This window comes from Syngnathus floridae, chromosome 4, assembly GCF_059516105.1.
Source record: "Syngnathus floridae isolate MCC-2025c chromosome 4, RoL_Sflo_1.0, whole genome shotgun sequence".
NCBI classification, from domain to species: domain Eukaryota; kingdom Metazoa; phylum Chordata; class Actinopteri; order Syngnathiformes; family Syngnathidae; genus Syngnathus; species Syngnathus floridae.
In genome coordinates, this window is record NC_142416.1 from 8,210,933 (window position 1) to 8,232,002 (window position 21,070).

The following is a 21,070-nucleotide window of genomic DNA, read 5'->3' on the forward strand; positions in this document are numbered from 1 at the left end:
CCGAAAATCTGCGAGCGCACCGTGATGTCTTTTTTCCGTCTCGCATTTTTTGACGTCAACATTCAGGATTCGGGGAGACTGACTTACCGTCATGGCGTGGAGGTTCCGGTTTCTGTCCTGCGAGGCAAAAGCCAAAGATGGGCATCAACCTGAATTGGCCATGAGTCACATCTTACCTTTGGCTCTTTTCTTGCACATGTAGTTTCTCTTCTTCTGGCAGTTGTCAAATTCCCATTTTCCTAGTTCACTTTCAATGTTATAGAAAAGGCAGTTTTCACCAGAGGATTTACTCGGGCTATCTGTAAGGAGACGGCATATGCTAAGCGCTCCTCTCCATTGCTCCAGACCGTCGTCAACAAATATTGGACGGCATTTGGACCCACCTGTGGTCCAGTGGGTGTAACGAAAGGGAGACCTGTCAGTCCACTTGCACCCCTCTTGAGTGATCGTGGTGTTGGTGGCCAACCACCAAGAAGAAATGTTTTCGTAAGCGCTGGACAGACCTTTGGATCAAACAGAAATAAGATGACACCAGTGAATGACTTTAAGCCTATACGTAGTGTAATGCCCCTCAGTGCGTCAAGGATGTTCAGATGGTTTGTTCGCCGCTTTTATTATGACAAAAAAAGGCAACAGAAAAACATGCAAACAGGAGTTGCTGGTGGCCCAAACTCACGCCCATGCGCCTCACACACCAGCTGATTGCCAAGCTAACCCACCCGCATGACGTCACTTCTCTTTTCCGGCCCCACCCTCACGCCCAGATACAACAAACAATACAGGACATTACACTATTATGGTTATAAATTCATTTGACATTCTACTCATTCTGTTGTGGTCAACATAAAGTGGAACAGCAAATCTTTTGTCTGAATTCTTCGTCGTCATAGCGTCACAAGCTCCTCTTTTACCCCTGTTCTGAATAGTTTTGGTGCGGTCTCTTTAAATGCAAATAAGATACTTCAAGATACTCCCCTCCAGGCCGGACGTATTTGTAGTTTTTAGCGGAGGTAGCATTTCCTTGCGCCGCAAACCTTTAGCTCGAATAAAAGATGTCAACAGCAGTAGACTTGCCCTTCCAACCATACATAACACGTAACAGAATAAATCCCCTCACAATATTTATGAATGCAGTCAAGTTGAGCTAATGCTAGCATTAACGAGAAGCTAACAAACGCATTTAACACATTCTTGCGTTCCCCAAGAATAAAACATGCAACTAGCTGATACGACTACTCAAAATACATCCTCGAGAAGTGATATCGTCGTTTCCATAGATTGAAGGAACAGACTCTTCAATGAAACTGGTGAAGCCTTCTCGATAATGACGAGTTTCTTTTGTATACTGTCGAGTTTTTTGTATGGCAGCCTTTTACATGAAAAGCAAGATCTGTCAATCCCTATAGCTGTCCTTTTTAGGTCAGATGCGACAAATGTCAAGACAGACAACCTGTTAGAAAGGTTCCTATGTTGACGTTGAATATCAATGTACATTATTGCGTTCAATGTGTTGTCACCATGCCTTAATTCTCACGTGAGTTATATAAACTTATCGCGATTGTTGCAGCCAGCGAGCAGTGGTGGTAAGTTACAGACGGCGGGAGTTAAAGTGGCTGGTATCGACTGAGCGTGTTGCTGTGATCGTGTGCGTATTTGCCGAAAAGTGAGTATATACACTTAAGTATTACTCCTGTTTACTGTTGTGCTGTTTGTCTGATCGCAGATTGTTGTGTGTGCGCCGTTTGGTTGGTAGCTTTGGCGCGCTTCTTTAAGTTTTCCTCGCATCATACGAGTAGCCGTTACGTAGCTCCATGGCGGCTAACGGTCGCCAGCAAGTGTGTTTCCTTGTCTCGATGACTTATGTTTGGTGTGTTGTCTAGAGTACTTCATTTATGTTTATTTAGTATGGCGGAACCGTTACGCGCAGTTAGTTATGTGATGTGTGCCGTCTATTAGTGTTGTGTGGTGTCAGCCGTTGATCATTGACTTAGTGTATTTGAAGAACCACACACACACACTCTCACCCATGACCATTACACACACCTGCTCTCACATCCTTATGACAAAATGTGTGCCTTTGCCAATTTGCCTGTATCCCCATAAGATCCAGTAAAGCAATCAAAACCGAACCACGTCTTCCCTCCTGTGTTCTGACCGAGCCAACCCCCTATACAGTCCTCAGCCTCCACAACACAACCACTTGGGGTCTGGTGACGTCACAAGCAATGTTTTCTTTGTCTTGAGCAATAAAAGATAACTGGCAAAAAAGTTCTTTCAAAATGTCACTTTCTTTGGCATATCTAGCCTCTACAAATATCGCAATATTCTCAACCAACAGTACTGATCGAGCCCATATGCCTACCTAGTATGTAGGTCTGCTCCGTGTTGTCAGTGATGCTGAGCAGGTCGCCTCCAAGGCGGACACAGTCGTCTCGCGCCTCCTGCCAGGTCTTGGCATAGTTGCGGTTGACCAGGTAGCAGATGTCCTTAAAGGGGTTCTTCACCCACGAGCCGCATTTTTTGCTCCGGCCTGCAAGCAAGACTCCTGTCACTTGAGGGCCAACTAACCAACGACCAATCACGTGTCAGCCGCAGGGTGGGACGCCCACCTTTTAATGTCGGCGGATCATGGCGAGCCTCTCGGATTTTGGCTGCAAGAACGCAAGGGGGATCAAACATGAGAGAGCAGTGAGAGGTCAAAGGGCAAAGTGAGCTGTGGTGACTTTTGGACCTTTTTTGCAGACAGATGGCTGCTCTTCAGTGCAGGGCCACTGGTGAAATTGTCCAGAAGCTGACAGAGCAAAGCAGTCACCGCGTCCTGTAGACTGTTCTCCCTTCACCGTGATGTAGTTCTGCGGACGACAGGGCGGAGACCACTCGAGTGCGTTTGGCGTTGCAACTTATTTTCTTCAAACGTTCAGATTTTTCTTCTTTTCTCATTACTCTACTCCATTTTAAACATCAACAACTACTATTCTTCCAGTGAACTCACAGTGTTCCCATTTCATTCTCAGACTGTCCATCTGTAAAATTCTGTGCTTTCATATGACCAGAGAAACTTGTTATAACTATTTTATTCAAGCTTGTCAATTTTATTTGTCTTCAAATAACTGCAAGTTAATTTGTGTTCGTGGCCCAGCCCCTTTAAAAATATATTATTTGCACTTGCAACATTGTGACCAACCCAATGGCAACATTTTAGACTGCTGTAGAAGTTTTGCTTACTGCAGAAGTTGCGTCGCTCCAGGAAAATTTGTTGTCTTTGTTCTTCTTGAGTCCCATGAAAGGCCAATATCCCTTATCATCTCGCACATGAGCTTGAGGAAAGCAGGACAAGCGCTAGTTGCAAAGATGCTGGTGATCATTGCGGGATGATCACAGAATTGTCGGTTTGTCTTGGTGCTCACCAGCCAAGAATTTGTTTTCGTCCTCTGAGTGGACGCTGGCCAAGTAACCATCCCGTCCCTTGCAGAAGTTCTCGGCGGCCTGCCAATTCTTACGTTTCCACTCAAAATGATAGCAAGAGTCGTCGAACAGGAAGTCGCCAGGGTCGCAGGCGGAAGCTGCAGCCACAAACAAACTTGGATTGGAAAAGCACGGCGGGACGATGCAGGAGTAAAAACCAGAGTGACAGCCACTCACTCTCCACTCTATCGTAACCAAAGTCTTTCAAGGAACACTGCCGGCCTTCTGGGCAGTCTGCAGAAAGACCACACAATTAAAATGCAAAAAGACCACACAATTAAAATGTCCCTTTCGGCATCAACATGACAACTCCTGAGCAGGCTTACCGTCCAGCGAGCGCTCGCACATGAACGCCAACGAGGATCCGCACGAGGCTTGTCGCCACTTTCCTGGCTGACTCTCGGTCCACGAGCCTTGGTTGACGTACGCGCAGGACTCTACGTCGGAGCTTTCGGGAGAAGTCGTGAAAAGCATCTTACAAACAGGATGAATTGGAGGTTCTTTTCTTGCTCTCCTTTAACAAAAGACTCCCCCCCCCCCCGTCACATGTGCTCTTTCCCACTTTGGAAAGGGGCCCCAAAGATTGCCTAACATTCAAGACATGACCTTCTTACCTTCCAACTTGACCTGGAGCCCAGTTGGAGTAGGTCATCGTCTCACGAGCATCTGACCAAGTCAGCTTCTTTTGCTCCTTGTCATACCGACACCAAGCCTCATCGCATCTCTGCAGAGACCAATCCTGGTTGTCAATCGTGTACCAGTAGAGAATCAACTGCTTGCGCTTTCGTCTCACCAGATTGGAGAGTCCGATCCAGAAGGGGTTCTTGCCCATTTCCTTCTTCACAAAAGCTTCCTCGTCCGATGAGGCGATGGAGACCAAGTCGCCGCCCTCCCAGAAGCAGTTGTACCGAGCCCCCAGCCAACCGTTGGGGGTCTCCATCTTCTTGTAGCAACTGGACCGGTGAAGACTCCACCCCTTCTCACATGCTGATTTAGGAATGGCTGAGGACACCATTATTATGCCGTTATTTAGAATGGCAGAAATATAGAATTATCCGCACGTAATGGCATGACTGTCTTGTCAGCATTTTGTGGAAACTAAACTCCAGTGAGTTTTTTACCAATCGTGTCAACTGCGGCACCGAGAATCAAAGGGCTTTAGAAAAGGCCTTCCTTAATACTTCATATCTGATGACACAACTCTAAGTATAAGACCAATGTCAAATCATGCCTCTTCCTCTTTTCTTGCAGATGTAGCTGCTGCGCTTCTCCTCACAATCGGCTTTTGCCCAGCGGCCGTCGGCAGTGAGCAAGGAAAGGCAGCTTCCATCGGGGCCTTCTCCGGTGATGCCTGCAAGGAGACGACAAATGCTAAGCACTCATCCGTTTTGTCGCCGACAAACATTCCCCGGGTTATAGGCCGACCTGTTTTCAGGTTTTTGTAAGTGGACGTCGATCCGTCAATCCACTCGATGCCGTTAGTGGTATTGGCATTAGCGCCCAACCACAAAGTGGGACTGCTCAGGGGACGAGCGTACAGACCTTTGGATCAAAGTTAAACAACGACCAAAAGTTTGAACATCGTACAGGTGCGTGTCTAACAGCATTGTTCCTTCTGGAGTCCACGGGGCATAAACTGTGCGAGCCTCTATCGAGTCCTCTGGGAGGTTTACCTTGTATGAAGTTCTGTTCATCAAAGTGGGTGATGCTGAGCAGGTCGCCTCCGAGGCCGACGCAGTTGTCTCGCGCCTCCTGCCAGGTCTTGGCACGGTTGTGGTTGATCAGGTAGCAGAAGTCGTTGGACGGGTTGTCCATCCACCAGCCGCACTTTTTGCTCCAGCCTGCAAGCGAGACCCGTGTCACTTGAGGGCAAAGCGACGACCGACCGTCCGACCGAATGTCGGCTGCAGGGTGGGATGCTCACCTGGTCCCCATGTTGATGACGGCAGAACAGGGAGAGCCCCTTGTACCTTGGCTGCGAGAACGCAAGGGGGATCAAAAAAGAGAGCAATGCCAGGTTCAAGGGCAAAGTGAGCTGCGGTGACTTGCGGACCTTTTTTGCAGATAGATGGCTGCTCTTTAGCGCATGACCACTCATCAAATTGTCCAGAAGCTGACAGAGCAAAGCACTCTTCGAGTCCTGTAGACTTTTTTCCCACCAAATGCGTGACATAGTCCTGCGGACGACACGTCGGACGCCACTTGAGCCTGTTTTGTGTTACGCTTGGTTGAATGAGTTTTTCCATTCCGTGTTGGAGCATTTCAACGTTCTTTTGGTGAAATCACAGCTTTGAGCGTTTCGGTGAAAACTGCATACTGGGACCAGTTTCATCATGTCATCCTGTTTTATTCTCCGGAATTCCGTCAAATTCTGCACTTTATCCTCCAAGACTGATTTTTTTTTTTTAAACGTCATTCAAGTTTTCTTGTTCATTTTAATATCATTCTAAAGGAGAAATGGCAAATTTGTTCCCCAAATGTTCCAGCTTATTTACTTCAAAAGCATTTTTCTATTCAATTCCAATCTTTTGCCTTTGGGCAGAGGCAAATGCCAACTTCTTTAGACTGCAGTAAATTTTTTACTTACTGTAGATTTCCCGTCAATCCACTCGAAAATGTTTTTCTTCTTCTTCAGTCCCACAAAAGGCTGAGATCTTCCTGCGTCTCGCATGTGAGCTTGAGGAAAGCAGAACAAGCGCTTCAGCACAAAAAGAGCATCCACTTGTCGGATGTTTCTTGGCACTTGCTGACCTGCCAAGAAATTGCCTTCATCCGCTGAGAGGACGCTGGCCAGATGACCTTTGTTTCTTTTGCAAACCCTCTCAGCGGCCCACTGCACCTTCTTCACCCCCTCGAAACGATAGCAAGACTCGTCAAACAGGAATTCGCCAGGGTCGCAGGAGGAAGCTGAAGCCACAAACAAACTTGGATTAGAGAAGCACGGCGGGACGGTGCTAAAAACAAGCGTGGCAGCAACTCACTCTCCACTCGAAGGTAACCAAAGTCTTTCAAGGAACACGGCCGGCCCTCCGGGCAGTCTGCAAAAAGACCACACAAGTGAAATGTCCCTTTCGACATCAACATGACAACTCCTGAGCAGGCTTACCGTCCAGCGGGCGCTCGCACATGAACGGCAACGAGGATCTGCACGAGCCGTGCCGCCACTTTCCTGGCTGAGTCCACACGCCTTGGTTGACGTACGCGCAGGAATCCACGTCGGAGCTGTCGGGAGAAGTCGTGATAAGCATTTCAGTATTTTTTTCTTGCTTTCTGGTGAAAACTTGACAAAAGGTCTTTTTTCCCCTCCACTGTGCTCTTTTCCATTTTGGAAAGGGGCCCCAAAACCTTGCCTGACAGTGAAAGGACATCAAGACGTGACTTTTTTACCTTCCAACCTGACGGGAGTCCCAGTTGGAGTAGTTTCCCGTCACGCGGACATCGGACCAAGTCAGCTTCTTTTGCTTCTTGTCATACCGACACCAAGCCTCTTCGCATTTCTGCACAGACCAATCCCGCTTGTCAATCGCGTAGCGGTAGAGAATTAACTGCTTGCGCTTCCGTCTCACCAGATTGGAGAGTCCGATCCAGAAGGGGTCGTCGTTGCCCATTTGCTTTTTCACAAAGGCTTCCTCGCCCGATGAGGCGACCGAGACCAGGTCGCCGCCCTCCCCGACGCAATCGTGCCGAGCCCCCAGCCAACCGTTGGGGGTCGCCATCTTCTTGTAGCAGCTGAACCCGAAAGTGAGCCACCCGTCGACCATATCACATGACTTCTGATCGACTGAGGAAACATTTGGGGGATTGTAGAATATTCTTATTTGACCCATATTCCACTTATTCAAGCGCATCTCTGTTGAGTGTGGGCCTCAGGTCGTGGGTACTTTTAGCCCTCAAGAAACGCTGACGTACGAGTACAGAGAATAGAATTGGCTCAGCTGGCTCCCATCCAAATTTAACCATCAAGCAGTCTTGTTTGTGACCATCTTTCCCCCGAGATAATACTGGCAGTCTGGGATCAGAGTTTTAACAATGAGTGGTTTGGTTTGAGACCGCTGAGGGTAGAGACTCAATGTAAAAAGCACAGAGTCTGGAAATCACGGGAGGAACTTTTCTGGATGTGAGACATTTCCACATCTTGAAGGAATAAAATATTTTTCCAATCAACTGATTGTCTTGAGATATTTTTTCCTTCCCTGAGGAAGCCACTTTCAACAGCGAGTTCCCGAAGAACAACTAATAATAAGAATACATTTTATTTATAAGGCGCCTTTCAAGGCACTCAAGGCTGCCAACTGACCAGCGAATACAATTTATCACAGGATTATCAACGTTTTGCCACCAATGTCGTGGGAAACAAGAAATTCAGACCACCTGCAGTCTTAATTTGTTTTGCCAATTGCGTTAGCCCCATGACTTGACAATTGACACGCTAACAACACGCAGACATATTTCATCGAGAGGACTTCAGAAGTCAGCGCGAATCGGCCAAGCGTCACGTTACCCCTTCCTCTTCTCTTGCAGATGTAGCTGCTGTTTTTTCGGCATTGATCAAATTTCCAGTCGCCGTCGGCAGTGAGCAAGGAAAGGCAGCGTCCGCCAGTGGCGTCACTTGCGTTATCTGGAAGGAGACGACAGACGCTAAGCACTCGTCCGTTTTGTCGCCGACAAACATTCGCCGGGTTTTAGACCGACCTGCTTTCAGGTTTTTGTAAATGAACGGGGATCCATCAGTCCACTTGCTGCCTTCAGTGATCTCGGCATTGGCGCCCAACCATAGAGTCAGCGGAATGTCGCGCAGATCTTCAAATCAAAGTTAAACAACGATCAAGAGGTGCATTGTTCCTTCTGGAGACCATGCGGCATAAACTGTCCGAGACTCCACCTTGTATGAACTTCTGTTCAGTGTCGTCGGCAAGGCTGAGCAGGTCCCCTCCGTGGTCGACGCATTTGTCTCGCGCCTCCTGCCAGGTCACGTCCTGGTTGTGGCTGATCAGGTAGCAGAAGTCGTTGGCCGGGTTCTCCATCCACCTGCCGCACTTTTCGCTCCAGCCTGCAAGCGAGATTCGCGTGACTTGAGGGCCAACTGGCGACAAGAGCGCGACCACGGATGTGACGCCCACCTGGCCTGAATACTGATGACGGATGAGCAGTAAGAGCCTTTCGGACCTTAGCTGCAAGAGGGATCAATAATGAGCGCGCGCGTGAAAGGGCAAAGGGAGCCGTCGTGACTTTCAGACCTTTTTTGCAGATGGCTGGAATGTTGCCGTCGCAGTCAAAGTCATCAAGATAAAGAGTATAGGTCACACCTATGCAGTTGAATCTGAGCGTGTGCAATCCTGGGGTGTCGTCCTGCACACATTACAGATAACTTGAGCGCATGATGGCTTTTGTTTCTTGTCAATTACAATTGCCATCAAACTGCAGCTTTGTCCTTGTTCCAGCTGATTTTCTGAAAAACATTTCTTCGTAGCTCTTCTCGTAACATTGCGGCCATCCCGGTCAAAGTTTGACTTTTTTGTTTTTGTTCAAGAAAGCTTTTTCCTGCTTAAATGACACTTTGTATCTCACTTTTATCTTTTGCATTTCAGTACGACATCTCATTCATTCATATCATATCATTCTGGACAAATGACAACTTTTAAGTCACTTAAACATTTCACTTACGATAGATGTTCCATCAGTATACTCATAATTGCCATTCTTCCTCGCGAGTCCCACCCAACCATAGAAGTATGTGAGTATGTGAGCTTGAGAAAAGCAGAACAAGTGCAAGTTGCAAAGATGCTGGTGAGCATTGCGGGATGATTGGGGAATTGTCGATTTGTCTTGGCGCTCACCACCCAAGAAATTGACTACGTCCTGTGAGTGGACGCTGGCCAGGTGACTTTTGCGTCCCTTGCAGAAGTCTTCAGCGGCCTGCCAATTCATCTTCTCCCGCCCAAAATGATAGCAAGAGTCGTCGAACAGGAAGTCGCCAGGGTCGCAGGAGGAAGCTGAAGCCACAAACAAACTTGGATTGGAAAAGCACGGCGGGACGGTGCAGGAGTACAAACAAGCGTGGCAGCCACTCACTCTCCACTCGATCGTAACCGAAGTCTTTAAAGGAACACTGCCTGCCCTCCAGGCAGTCTGCAAAAAGACCACACGTTTGAAATGTTCCTTTTGACATCATGAAATAATTCGTGTGGGCTTACCGTCCAGCGAGCGCTCGCACATGTATGGCAACGAGGATCCGCACGAGCCATGTCGCCACTTTCCTGGCTGATTGTCGTAGTACACGCCAAGGTTGACGTACGCGCAGGACTCCACATCGGAGCTGTAGGGAGAAGTCGCGAAAAGCATCTCAGTATTTCTTCTTACTTTCTGGTAAAAAATTGACAAAAGCTCTTTTTTTCATTTTGACAGTGAAAGGACGCAAAAACGTAACCTTCTTACTTTCCGTTTAGACCATTAGCCCAGTTGGAGTAGGTCACAGTCACGCGGACATCAGACCAAGTCAGCTTCTTTTGCTCCTGGTCATACTGACACCAAGCCTCGTCGCAATTCTGCAGAGACCAATCCCGCTTGTCAATCGCGTACCAGTAGAGAATCAACTGCTTGCGCTTCCGTCTCACCAGATTGGAGAGTCCGATCCAGAAAGGGACGTCGCCCATTTTCTCCTTCACGAAGGCTTCCTCGTCCGACGAGGCAACGGAGACCAGGTCGCCGCCCTCCCAGACGCAGTCGTGCCGAGCCCCCAGCCAACCGTTGGGGGTCTCCATCTTCTTGTAGCAACTGGAGCCGAAAGGGAGCCAGTCTTCCTCACACCCTGAGCCCGGATCAGCTGAGGACACATTTGAGACTTGTATGACGTACGGGCATAACGTCAGCAGCGTCTTGGCATTTGTATCGAGTTTTGTTTCAAAAGACAGAAAGTTAGTTCAAATTAAACCAAGTAGCGGGTCAATCCAATCGGTATTTCTTTAAAACGAATTTAGATTATTTTCGTAACCAGCATTCATTCCAGTGCATGTTTCTCCATCTGCACTGACGGTGACATTCTCCCGTGTTATTTTTTCTGATTTTTAAAGTCCTAAATGATGCAAACAACACACTGAACGCACCTCACTGCCAGTGACTACTGGACGAAAATGAAAATGGATCAGCTGTCAAAAGGATAACGTTAAAATAGAGAAAACAAGCTTGAGATTAAGTCGTTTGTGGTGGCATTTTGCTTGCATCGACAATGTGGCAGGCAGCTTGTGACGCTGTGAATCAAAAGGCACGCGCTTTCCGATTTTGGTTGTTGCCTTCTATTAGCCCACCACTAAATGACACTAATTTGTACACTTAGCCCACAAAAGACATGGTCAATTACGCTCTCGTGTGGATGATTTATATACTGCTTGCTCTAAGAACCTGAGCCCCACATTATTGATGTGGCTCCTTTGTTAGCGTAATGGAGAAAACACAGCAATGAAATTGGCGAACGTCAAGTCAAGTTGGGGGTAACCAAACTTGGTTTTCCTGCAAGTCACTTTTTTATTTCTTTACCTCAGGGGTCGGCAACCCAAAATGTTCAAAGAGCCATATTGCCTCCCCAAAAAAACATACCTATCTGGAGTCGCAAAATCTTAAAGGCTACATAGACTGTCAATACATACGGCCCATCACTCACACATCTGTTTGTTTACAACTCGCCTGTGCTATGTCGCAGGCTACGACCCAATTTTGCGATTTGGCCCCATTCTGAAATTCGGTATTTTTAATATATTTACAACTACATACATTTTTACAGCATATAAATGTGTCATGCTTATGCTGTAAAACCATTTAAAGTAACCAACAAAAAAAACCAAAAAACATATCTTTCCATTTTCACGCATTTCTGCAAAAGCTCCAGCAAGCCGCTAGAGAATGCTAAAGAGCCGCATGTGGCTCTGGAGCCGCGGGTCGACGAGCCCTCGTTTTCCTTCACAACAAAACTCTGTGGTATTGAGGCCGTGGCTCAGGCAGTCGAGCGTGTCGAGCTATGCTTCCTCCTCCTCTTTTTCGAGCATTCTTTGTTATTGTTTTTGTTGTTGTTGTTGGTTGGTTTATTCGTTTGTTTGTTTTATGGATTTAAATTTGGCACTTGAAAGTGTTATTTGTTTTATTTTTCTCGTTTTATGTTTTAAATATGTTCGAAATAAAGATATATCATCATCATTAGGAACCGGAGGGTTGGTTGGCGGTTCGACCCTGGCTCTGTCACGTGTCGTTGTGTCCTTGGGCAAGACACTTCACACACATTGCCTCCAGGTCGCCATTGAAAACGAGAAAGTGTTCTCAATGGACTTACCTGCTCAAACATTGAATGGATAAAAATAGACAAATAAAGCATTAAATACAACAAAAGCGGCGCCAAATGAAGGAACGTGCGTCACGAGCGCTTTCGGGTGCGTTCTCGTCGTCTGGGAGTCCACGAGGGGCCAAACAGCCCGCGGACAGTGGCGAGCGGGTGGGTGCCTTCCACTTGCCCTCGCACTGCTTACAAACAGCAGGTGCGCGCACGCCGCCGGCTTTCTGGGGGCACGTGACGTCATTTGGCCCGTTTGACTACAACCTCTGAGCAACGAAAACCTTCATTTTTGTCGAGATTTTATTTGGGAAGCGCAAACAAAGCAAGCACCTCACAAGGATAAAGTGGGGCAGGCAAGTCACCTTTTGAGCTTCGAACCGGGCGCAAGCCTGCGAGTTGGGTCGAAACCCAAGTGGTGACATAGTTTTTACTTTTAGTTTGTCATCATGGATTTGCCGGTACGTCATTTGCTCGTTAAACAAGAAATAAGATCAAAATCATCCAGGAGACCTTAAATAAATCATTGGTCACTTAATTTTTATTCTGTTATAGTTTATTGATCATTCCTGAATGCAAAGGATCTTTCAGGACTGATGTGAGGCATACACCTGTTCAATTTAGCACATTTCTTTTCATGTCTGCGCAGAATATCTATGGACATTACAGTGCCATAGGGCAAAAAGATGATTACAACAGCTTCAAAGTCCCAATATACGGAAGAGGATTAGGGCCTGTGAAGAGGGACGGGATTCTGATTTTTTTTCTCAGAATTCTGACTTCACTTTAAAGTGAAAATTGTGACTTTAAAGTCTGAATTGTACTTTAAAGTCTGAATTCTCACTTGAAAGTCTAAATTCTCACTAAAGTTGAAATGTTGACATTAAAGTGAAAATTCTGACGATAAAGTCTAAATTGTGACTTTACAGTGAAAATTCTAACTTTAAAGTGAGAATACCCACTTTCTGATTAAAAAATTCTCACTTTAAAGTCAGAATCCTGTCACCCCTTTTATTTCTTCACCGGCCGTAATCCTCTTTCGTACCAATCCAACTCCGAAATCGCAAATTACTCACTTGACGAAGTCCACGCGGCGCTCAACGCAAGAATGCGCACAAGGCGCGTGGCCAGTGGCGTTCCCATCGCTCACAGGAGAGGATATTCCACGCAAATAGTTTGCAGTCAACAAATTCGACTCCAAAGCAAATGATGGACGGACTATACTAGTCACAATAAGTTTGCCTGTTCTGATGCCACTCGGACGTCGACCTACACGTGACGTCACAAACGCTCCGAACACGTTTGCACGCCTTTGACCTGGCGAGGGTGGACGTGACATCTTAGACGCCTTTCACTCGCAACAAAATAGAAGACTGCAAAAAAAAAAAGGAGTGGGGAGAAAATTTTCTTCGCTTCCGACCTCCAACAAACCTCCGAGTTGGGCTTGGATCACAGCCAAAGTGGGGCCATGTCTTGTGTGAATGCATATGTCATCGGCACGTTGGAAATGACTGTGTCAGGGATCACCAAGGATAAAAACTCAATCAATGCACAATGAAAAACGTTCAAACCGAAAATAAACTTTCTTTTTAGCATCAATCTACAGTAGTGTTTGAGCACAATTCATCACCACACAGAAATAGAAAAGCATTGGCGCTCATTGGAAACGGGCTAGCACGACTTGTCCAGATATCCGTAGTTAAGCTAAGGGCAGTAACTCCTTGTCGCAAGTCTGTAATGCTCCTTTTTACATTCTCATGCACCTTCAATCAAATTAGTCATTTTATAACATTATTTGTTTATACCATTATTTAACCGATTCAACGCCTTCCAACTTCAAGAGGCTTGTGACGCAGAGGGAGGAATTGAGTGACGCTTGCTGGCCAATCAGAGACAGGAATAAGGTTCACTGCGACAGGTGAAGGGAAAAAAAAAGGTTCTTCGTTGCATTTTTTCCATTAATGTGTCATTGTGATGATTGTTTTTCCATCCAAGACAACATTACGTTTTTATACATGACATTAATACTTTCATTATTCCCCATTCCTTAGGAGCAAAACATAGTTTTGAATTAGGCTGTGTTCATGTATAGATTTGCAATACACAATACAATATTAATCTTTTCATTTTTTTAATTTTAATTACAACTATATGTGGTTACTAATTTTTTTATAGTGCAAACTATAATCTGTCTATGTGCCAGGATAAATTCATCATTTTGTTTCATTTTATTTCTCTCGAGACTACCTGTACAATATAAATGTCCTTGGTGAGACGTTTATTTGTCGTGTTACCAAGTTTGCTCCCCTTTTGCTTATAAGCAGCTGCTACAGAGACAGATGATGATACTCAGACATTTTTATTTCACAATGCTTCAACGTCGCAAAGACACAGACACATGTTCAGGCTCTACTCTGAGCATTGTCCTGGGTTCGGCAGGGTTTGCGTGACGGGGTTTTGCCCGGCTAGGCTGGCTTCGCAGCTCACTGATTGGGCCGTGCGCCACTGGTCCGGTGACAGGCTCAAGGTGCTGGTCCAGCTGAAGCCCACCTACATCAGCCTCTTCCGGGGAGTTGTGCGACACCCCTGAGGTAGCGGGGGCGCCATCAACCTTCCAACCCAGGGTCCAAGTTTGGGGGCCCCGTTTGGCCAGGCACACGGCTGTGGCCTGTTCCGTTTGCAGCTGCTCCTTGGAAGGAGGGAAGAGGGTCACGGTGGGCCGATGCACCTCACCCGCTGTCAGGGGGACAGGACAAGAGACAAGCAGTTTTCTCCAATTGCACACACTTTCAATGTCACGTAGGCCGTGGTTCGGCTCATGTGAATTTACAAGAACACACTTTATGAAACACTTACCTTCTCACTGGGCAACAAACGTCCAAACGGTCCTAATATATGTCATAATAAACATTATTCCATCATTGCATTGTAGGTATAGCTACACTTCAGGAAATAGCCGTTAACAGCTAATATCGAATTAGGTTTTTAGCTCTTACTCAAGAAAGGGCTGGGTGTTTGTTTTGTAAAAATTGAGAAAAATAATGTTACTCGTTTTCCAAAAGCTGGCTAAGGAACTGGAGAATTATCAATTATTTTGATGCAAAATAATAGATGATCAAGTAAATAGTACTTACCAAGGATAAGTTTGGTTCCTTCTTCAGCGAAACTCCACCACAGTGATACAAAGCGGTGAGCCGTCCGGACAAAAACTCGTCTACTGTCAATGAGCAATGATTTGCTGTAATACCGAAAAGTCCAAAAAACAGGAAGTGGCGGCCTCGCATTTTCACAAAGGCAGGTGCGCTCGCAGCTTTATTTGCATGCGCCTCTGCCATCTCTAAAACATGATGAATCAGCTCAAAAAAAAGTTTGCTCTCGAATACCACCACAATGGCCAACATCGGATATGTTAATTGTATTTCTTTCGGTAATTCTCTCACATGCCACAAGAAGGCGTCTGCGGAACAATGTTGGAACTCGTCCAACACTAGCAGATAATCATGGCTCTAAAATTTAGTCTAAATTGACTATTGTTTTGTTTGTTGCGCGCTACCCCGATGAAGATGACTGTGAGCAAAGCCATATTCATTTTTGCTAAGTACAGCGCAGCAACTGATGCACTCAGACGTGGAAAAGTCCAAAAAAGGAGGAAGTGATATCATCTCGCTTCCACAAAGCCAGCTGCGTTCGCAGCCTCATTTGCATGAGCTTCTGCGCTTCTTCAAAAAGTCTGCAGCACTCCTTTTGCGCAAACACCACTCGCACTACGAATCAGGATGTGGTCTTCCGCACTTGCGCTTGTCCTTTGGGCTCTGCTGATTCCTGGTGAGACTCTTTGAAACTTGGTGTCAGAGCAGAATATTTCATAAGGATGACTAGTTTGACTTGACATTTGGTGTTGCTTCATGGTGGCAGTTGGGTTTTCATTCATCTCATTTCAGGATCTTCTGCCCAGAATTTTCTGAGGCAGACAGACAGACTCATGTCTGTCTCTCTCAGAGCAACCGTGACCATCAGGGCCACAGGGAGTCAAAACATTGGTAGCTATCCCAGTTGGTACCAAGTGAAACCTGGAATGGCTCCCAAATCGCTCATCTACTACACATCATCAAAATTCTCCAACACGCCATCTCGATTCAGCGGCACTCGATCCGGCTCTGACTACACTCTGACCATCAGTGGTGTCCAGAGAGATGACCTGGCCGAATACTACTGTTTCGCCTTCTACGGCGATGGCAGGTCGACAGGGTGACGCGGAGACGTACAAAAACCTCCATGGACTTTTGAGAGACGCGAAAGTGGTCTGTAGAAGGTGACAAGTGAAAAGCAGAAGATAGAGGAATGCTCAACATAACCGGTCAGAATTTACATATGTTTAATTCAAGACTATATATGTCTAGTCAACTATTTATTACAATATACCATGTAACAAAAAAAATCCTCCTAAAAATACACATCATCACAAATTTTCTGGTGGTTGGGGGGGGGACGTGACAGTCAGTAACATTTGACATCATTCTGTAGCATTCCCCAAGTTTTTATTCAGCTTCTTCGCCTTCACACGCAATTTCTACAGAGATTGCAAATTCTAGTTGTTTTTAATATAGTTCATAGTTTACCATTGTGTATTCTTCAGAAATCTTTTTTTGGGGGGGGATTTATACTTTGTACAGTCTAGGCGTCAGGTTTCACACGTCGGCGCTTGCAACGAACATTTTCGATGACCCAAAATAAAAATCTAAAACTGGTTCAGCACCATAATCTCCAGATTTACAATGTCATTTAGAAAACCAACCAACTACTGTAACTTAAATTGAAGTAAAATAATACACGAGAAGAAGAACAGAAGGATGAAAGCGCCACATCTGGTTCTGGAACCATGGCAACTCTCAGAGCTGAACTCACTGTTTGTGCGTATTGTGAATTTTGTCAGGATTCCTAAAAGGCTGCAAACAGTTTCTTACAATAAGAAAATATGTTGACGCCTATTAAAATGCAAAAGTCTTGTGAACATCTTCGTGAATACGAATGAACCCGACCAAAAAATCAACATTCAGGACGAGCGCAACCCTCGCTACTTTTTGCTGCTCAAATCAACCCTTGCAAAAAGTGCTTTTAAAATAGTTTGTATGACAAATGGAAGGACACAATGACTAGAGATCAGGAGACAAACATCTTAAAAGCTGTATTTTAATGATATTATTAGAAGAAATTAGGGCTTACTGGTTTCTGAGCATGTTATGCATGTTATGAGTGGCTTAGTTATTGCCCAAATAAGGGAGTGGTAAAAGAAGTTAGAACATGGCTTCTTTTCTCTTCCTTAACCAGCCAAGCCTCAATTTCTGGCCAATGACCCATCCTCCCAGTGAATGGCAGGTAATCCGTTGAACAAAAACAAATAAATTAATGGATGAAAAAGCTCGTTGCTAAAAGTGAACTTAAAGCAAACGAAAGTTTAATATAGTTAGCAAAGTTTATTTCGAGCGTACCCTATGCGGTTTATCTACAGCACTGTCAATACAATACGCTTTTAAAAGATATTTGGAACAAAACGAATGTCATGTTGTGATTGTTATCCCCACCTAGAAGTACAAATAAACAGCATTGCTGAGAGAGCAGAGCAATACAACAATATTGCCATTCAAAAAATACCATTGCAGCTGTTCATTGCAATACCACTTATACTAGTATACTTAATAGTACTTTTGATATGCTACTGCAACTTCCTCTGTCTTCTTCATAGTAATATGTTATAGGTTAGAGTTCATCTTTCTCTTCTCCTTGGCAATAGCATGATGCTCTCTGGCTGTTCATGTAGGGTCTGCAGCCCAGAGTCCATACTGTGTTGAACAAAGTGTCTGCCACCGTTTCACATGCTGATGGGAGAAAGTAACGGACAAGAGTGGAAGTCACTCTTTCCAGCAGCATTATCAACAGTACCTACCAGAAAACACTGGATTTTTAAACTCATTACTCGGCCTTAATGGTGATTCAGTAGGCTGTTTTAGCTCTTGTTTTGTTAAGCAGTGGGTAATAATCCTGGAAAAAACAAATACCGTTCCCCTCATTTATGGATTAAAAAAACAACTCATGAGCACAAATTGTTTGTCAATTTATTGAAAGCATTTAAAAGGTTCTCAATTTTCCAAAAGCAACTCACTTATTGGATTGCTCTGATTTAACCATCAGTGACTTACAAAGAAATAGAAATTTTAGACATCATTCAGCAATTTAAGATTTAAGAGAAGCCAGTTTTTTGTGTGTGTTTTTTTTTTTTTACATTTGCAACAAATGGTCCTCAAACATTCAACAAGGTGAGAATTGTATGAGGAAATGGTATGTAGAGAGGATACCAACCTTCAACTTTGGACACGAAACCAAGGCTCTTCTTGAGGTCGGTGCAGATGCTGTGGAGTCACCAGCGGAACTTGGAGTCACAACGGTACTTGTTTGAGCCACAGGTATCATAACACATGTCCAGCTGGTTGCAGCACTTGGTCATGGCGGGGATTCCCATATCCATCTAGGGCAGGCTTGTCCAAAGTCCGGCCCGCGGGCCAAATCCGGCCCCCAGTCAGATTTCATACGGCCCGCAGCTTCGGTCTTATAATCTATTATTTATGGCCCGCCAGCACTGTCAAACTGAATTAAAAAAAAAAAAAAAAATCACGAAACTTGAAACTGTAATTTCTCCTATTACCAAAAGGTGGCAGCACCACCCCTCTCCGCTCATTTCTGCCATGGTGACTGCAAAGAAAATGAGGAAAGTTGACATTGCTTTCAAGAGAAATGGGAATTATGGGAAACGGTTGCCTTGTCTAAAGATTTCAACCTAAAGAGACACTATCAGACTAAACATGCTAACACATACGACAAGCTAAAAGGGAGTGACCGTGCTGATAAAGTAAAGCAGCTCCAAGCTGAACTGGCATCACAACAGTGATTCTCCACGTGGGGCTGTGAGTCAAAAGTAAATCAAAAGTAAATACGACTTAATATTAAAAATTTTACAAATATTACAAAGTGGCCATGTTAATACTGATCATGTTATGAACCTGTAGATGTGACACAAACTATTACTTTCTGAAAGATATTGTAAATGACAAGAGCAAAATTCACTTGTTTTAAGTTTTAATAATAACAGACAACTTTGCATTACTTGTAACTCCTGTTTAAAATGTTCATGAGGCAAAAATAATTTGAAACTCATAAATTTAAGGAATTTCATGGAGTTTCTTCAATGTTATTTGACTCTTCTGAGATGAATAAAAGCATTTGCATGAAATGTTTGCAGTTAAAAAATGTCCGAAAAAACTATTGGCCCCCGAGCCCCTTCACTTTATCAAATCCGGCCCTCCTTGCAAAAAGTTTGGACACCCCTTATCTAGGGCACAACAAAAGGTTGTCGTAATCATACACCATGAATGAGTGTAAGATTAAGTTTTGAATCAGGTCATTTGAAAACTGGTTTTGATGACATTTTTAGGTCAACAAATGCATACCCCCTCTGGAACAGGGAGACCAAAGAAATATGAGCTGCACCCATCAGGCTCAGGCATCTGATACCCAGGACGTGGAATTGGAGGATTACCTGAGAAAGGTGAAAAATCCGACATCACATGTACGTATATAAATATTTCGTGGTGTCAAACACGTCTTGAAAAATGAAACCATTTTGCTATCAGCTGAAGTCAGAGTCCATTTTCTGACCCTCCAAGTTTCACATTAGGGTAGAGGCCAATGTGTTCCCGTTTTAATATTTTCCTTAACAGCTATGCACGGTCCTTCCCATGCAAATGTTTCCATAAAAAGGGAACGTGCTCTAAAGGAGACGACTGTAGGTTTTCTCATGAGCCGCTTAATGACATCACCATGAAATTGCTGAATGAGGTGGGTGTATGAAGTTTGCTTTGTTCACTTTTCAATCGCAAGAATAAATAGGAAAAACGCTTTGGAATGACATTGATTCATCCATAAATGTATCATCAATTTTGATCTGATCCTAATCACAAGTCACAACAAAAGACAAGCGCGGTCCGTTTTTTGCCAAACAAAAATCATTTAATCAGTCTCGACTCATCAAAACTACTATCTGATGAATGATAAGACTGGAGATGCTGGTTGCCCTGTCCAAACCAGGCCTCATCTAAAATGTCATCAGAACACCTACAGTTCAGAATTACTCACTTGTAAGAAGGTGGAAACCTCTCAAAATCCAACCCTAACGTCCTGAAGGAATGGGTTCGAAATACAAAAAGTCCTGCCTAGCTACAAAAACAGATATGCTCAAACCTCATTGAATAAAGTACATAAGCAGACAAGTATATTCACATATTAAAGCAATAAAAGAAATAATTTAAGCATATAATTATACCTACACACCAAATCAATAAAGAAGACATGACTAGACATTTTTGATAGGGGTTGTTGGATTTTGTCCACAATTTAGGGAGTGCGTTATCTGCGCCTCACGGCAAAAACCTTTGCCAATCACCTGTTATCCAATTTACTCACTGCGTGCTCGTTTGATTTCTTCAGATTTAGGAAAATGCAAAGACACTGAAGCAGAAATTAGACTTACACAGATTGGTTGAGTTCAATCACAATTCTTGTTCAAAAAGCTCTGTTTTCAGGAAAGTACAATACAGCGCTGGGCCCTTCAAGAGCGGAAAGTCTCCATTCAGAAAAGGCAAAGTCCAAGGTTGTTAGATCAGTTTTATATTCAGTAGCACATTGTGGGCCGGGATTGATGGGCGATGAGTCTTCGGGGTGGGGCAAGTTCGAAGGAGAGTCTGCTTGCATAGGAGTGGTGCTGATTATGGGCAATTCGGTGTGGAGGTGGGGGGCTGTTGGTGTGTGTGTGTGTGGAGGGGGGCTGTTGTCTTCCATCCCGTCTTTCGGGCTTGGCGATCATCTTTGGCCGAGTTCTCGGGTGGGGGCTGTTGTCTTCCCTCCCGTCTTTCAGCCTTGGCGATCATCTTTGGCCGAGTCTTTGGGTGGCTCCTTCTGGCACCTGCTGGTTTTATCTCCACGTGACCTTCCTGTGAACATTCTCCTCCAATCTTGGACATACACTGTCGTACTGCTGGATTCTTTTAATTTTGTCATTTTGTACGAAATTATGTTAGCTTTTGGCATCATTAATCTATTGCTGTTCTTTTGATACATCATGTCTTTGCTTATTCTTAGTTTAATCATGCTTCCAACCGTATCTTTTCTTTGTTAGGCAAACTATCTCCCTCTGTGCAGAGTGTTCAGTAGTAATCAAAAACTGGCGTCTAGCATTAG

The 21,070-nt window shown here is 44.8% G+C and overlaps 1 protein-coding gene and 3 long non-coding RNA genes across 4 annotated transcripts in view; 1 reads left to right on the top strand and 3 right to left on the bottom strand.

Moving 5' to 3' along the window:
- Nucleotides 1-13,136, bottom strand: part of LOC148398724 (uncharacterized) — a 117,875-nt gene extending 104,739 nt beyond the window's left edge. Inside the window, exons 1-25 of the mRNA XM_088372475.1 lie at nucleotides 12,859-13,136; nucleotides 10,080-10,288; nucleotides 9,901-10,010; nucleotides 9,660-9,781; nucleotides 9,538-9,594; nucleotides 9,303-9,458; nucleotides 9,130-9,212; nucleotides 8,703-8,814; nucleotides 8,586-8,636; nucleotides 8,348-8,515; nucleotides 8,158-8,265; nucleotides 7,967-8,083; nucleotides 7,032-7,246; nucleotides 6,853-6,962; nucleotides 6,572-6,687; nucleotides 6,447-6,503; nucleotides 6,217-6,372; nucleotides 6,053-6,141; nucleotides 5,519-5,642; nucleotides 5,390-5,440; nucleotides 5,139-5,306; nucleotides 4,891-5,007; nucleotides 4,697-4,816; nucleotides 4,259-4,467; nucleotides 4,080-4,189 (exon numbers count right to left, since the gene is read on the bottom strand). Coding sequence (XP_088228601.1) covers nucleotides 4,080-4,189; nucleotides 4,259-4,467; nucleotides 4,697-4,816; nucleotides 4,891-5,007; nucleotides 5,139-5,306; nucleotides 5,390-5,440; nucleotides 5,519-5,642; nucleotides 6,053-6,141; nucleotides 6,217-6,372; nucleotides 6,447-6,503; nucleotides 6,572-6,687; nucleotides 6,853-6,962; nucleotides 7,032-7,246; nucleotides 7,967-8,083; nucleotides 8,158-8,265; nucleotides 8,348-8,515; nucleotides 8,586-8,636; nucleotides 8,703-8,814; nucleotides 9,130-9,212; nucleotides 9,303-9,458; nucleotides 9,538-9,594; nucleotides 9,660-9,781; nucleotides 9,901-10,010; nucleotides 10,080-10,288; nucleotides 12,859-12,925 — 3,002 coding nt within the window. The 5' untranslated portion in view covers nucleotides 12,926-13,136. The remainder of the gene's footprint in view (nucleotides 1-4,079; nucleotides 4,190-4,258; nucleotides 4,468-4,696; nucleotides 4,817-4,890; nucleotides 5,008-5,138; nucleotides 5,307-5,389; nucleotides 5,441-5,518; nucleotides 5,643-6,052; nucleotides 6,142-6,216; nucleotides 6,373-6,446; nucleotides 6,504-6,571; nucleotides 6,688-6,852; nucleotides 6,963-7,031; nucleotides 7,247-7,966; nucleotides 8,084-8,157; nucleotides 8,266-8,347; nucleotides 8,516-8,585; nucleotides 8,637-8,702; nucleotides 8,815-9,129; nucleotides 9,213-9,302; nucleotides 9,459-9,537; nucleotides 9,595-9,659; nucleotides 9,782-9,900; nucleotides 10,011-10,079; nucleotides 10,289-12,858) is intronic.
- On the top strand, nucleotides 1,553-7,629 carry LOC148398731 (uncharacterized). The gene is made up of 2 exons (XR_015857847.1): nucleotides 1,553-1,663; nucleotides 4,717-7,629. It is a non-coding gene; the product is annotated as an uncharacterized LOC148398731 (long non-coding RNA).
- A 986-nt stretch (nucleotides 13,137-14,122) lies between the features above and the next one.
- On the bottom strand, nucleotides 14,123-15,383 carry LOC148398732 (uncharacterized). Its single transcript, XR_015857845.1, has 2 exons — nucleotides 14,917-15,383; nucleotides 14,123-14,518 (listed from the first exon to the last, which is right to left on the bottom strand). It is a non-coding gene; the product is annotated as an uncharacterized LOC148398732 (long non-coding RNA).
- Nucleotides 15,384-16,956: 1,573 nt separating this feature from the next.
- On the bottom strand, nucleotides 16,957-20,572 carry LOC148398733 (uncharacterized). Its single transcript, XR_015857846.1, has 4 exons — nucleotides 20,364-20,572; nucleotides 19,285-19,373; nucleotides 18,140-18,424; nucleotides 16,957-17,658 (listed from the first exon to the last, which is right to left on the bottom strand). It is a non-coding gene; the product is annotated as an uncharacterized LOC148398733 (long non-coding RNA).
- Nucleotides 20,573-21,070: the final 498 nt, after the last annotated feature.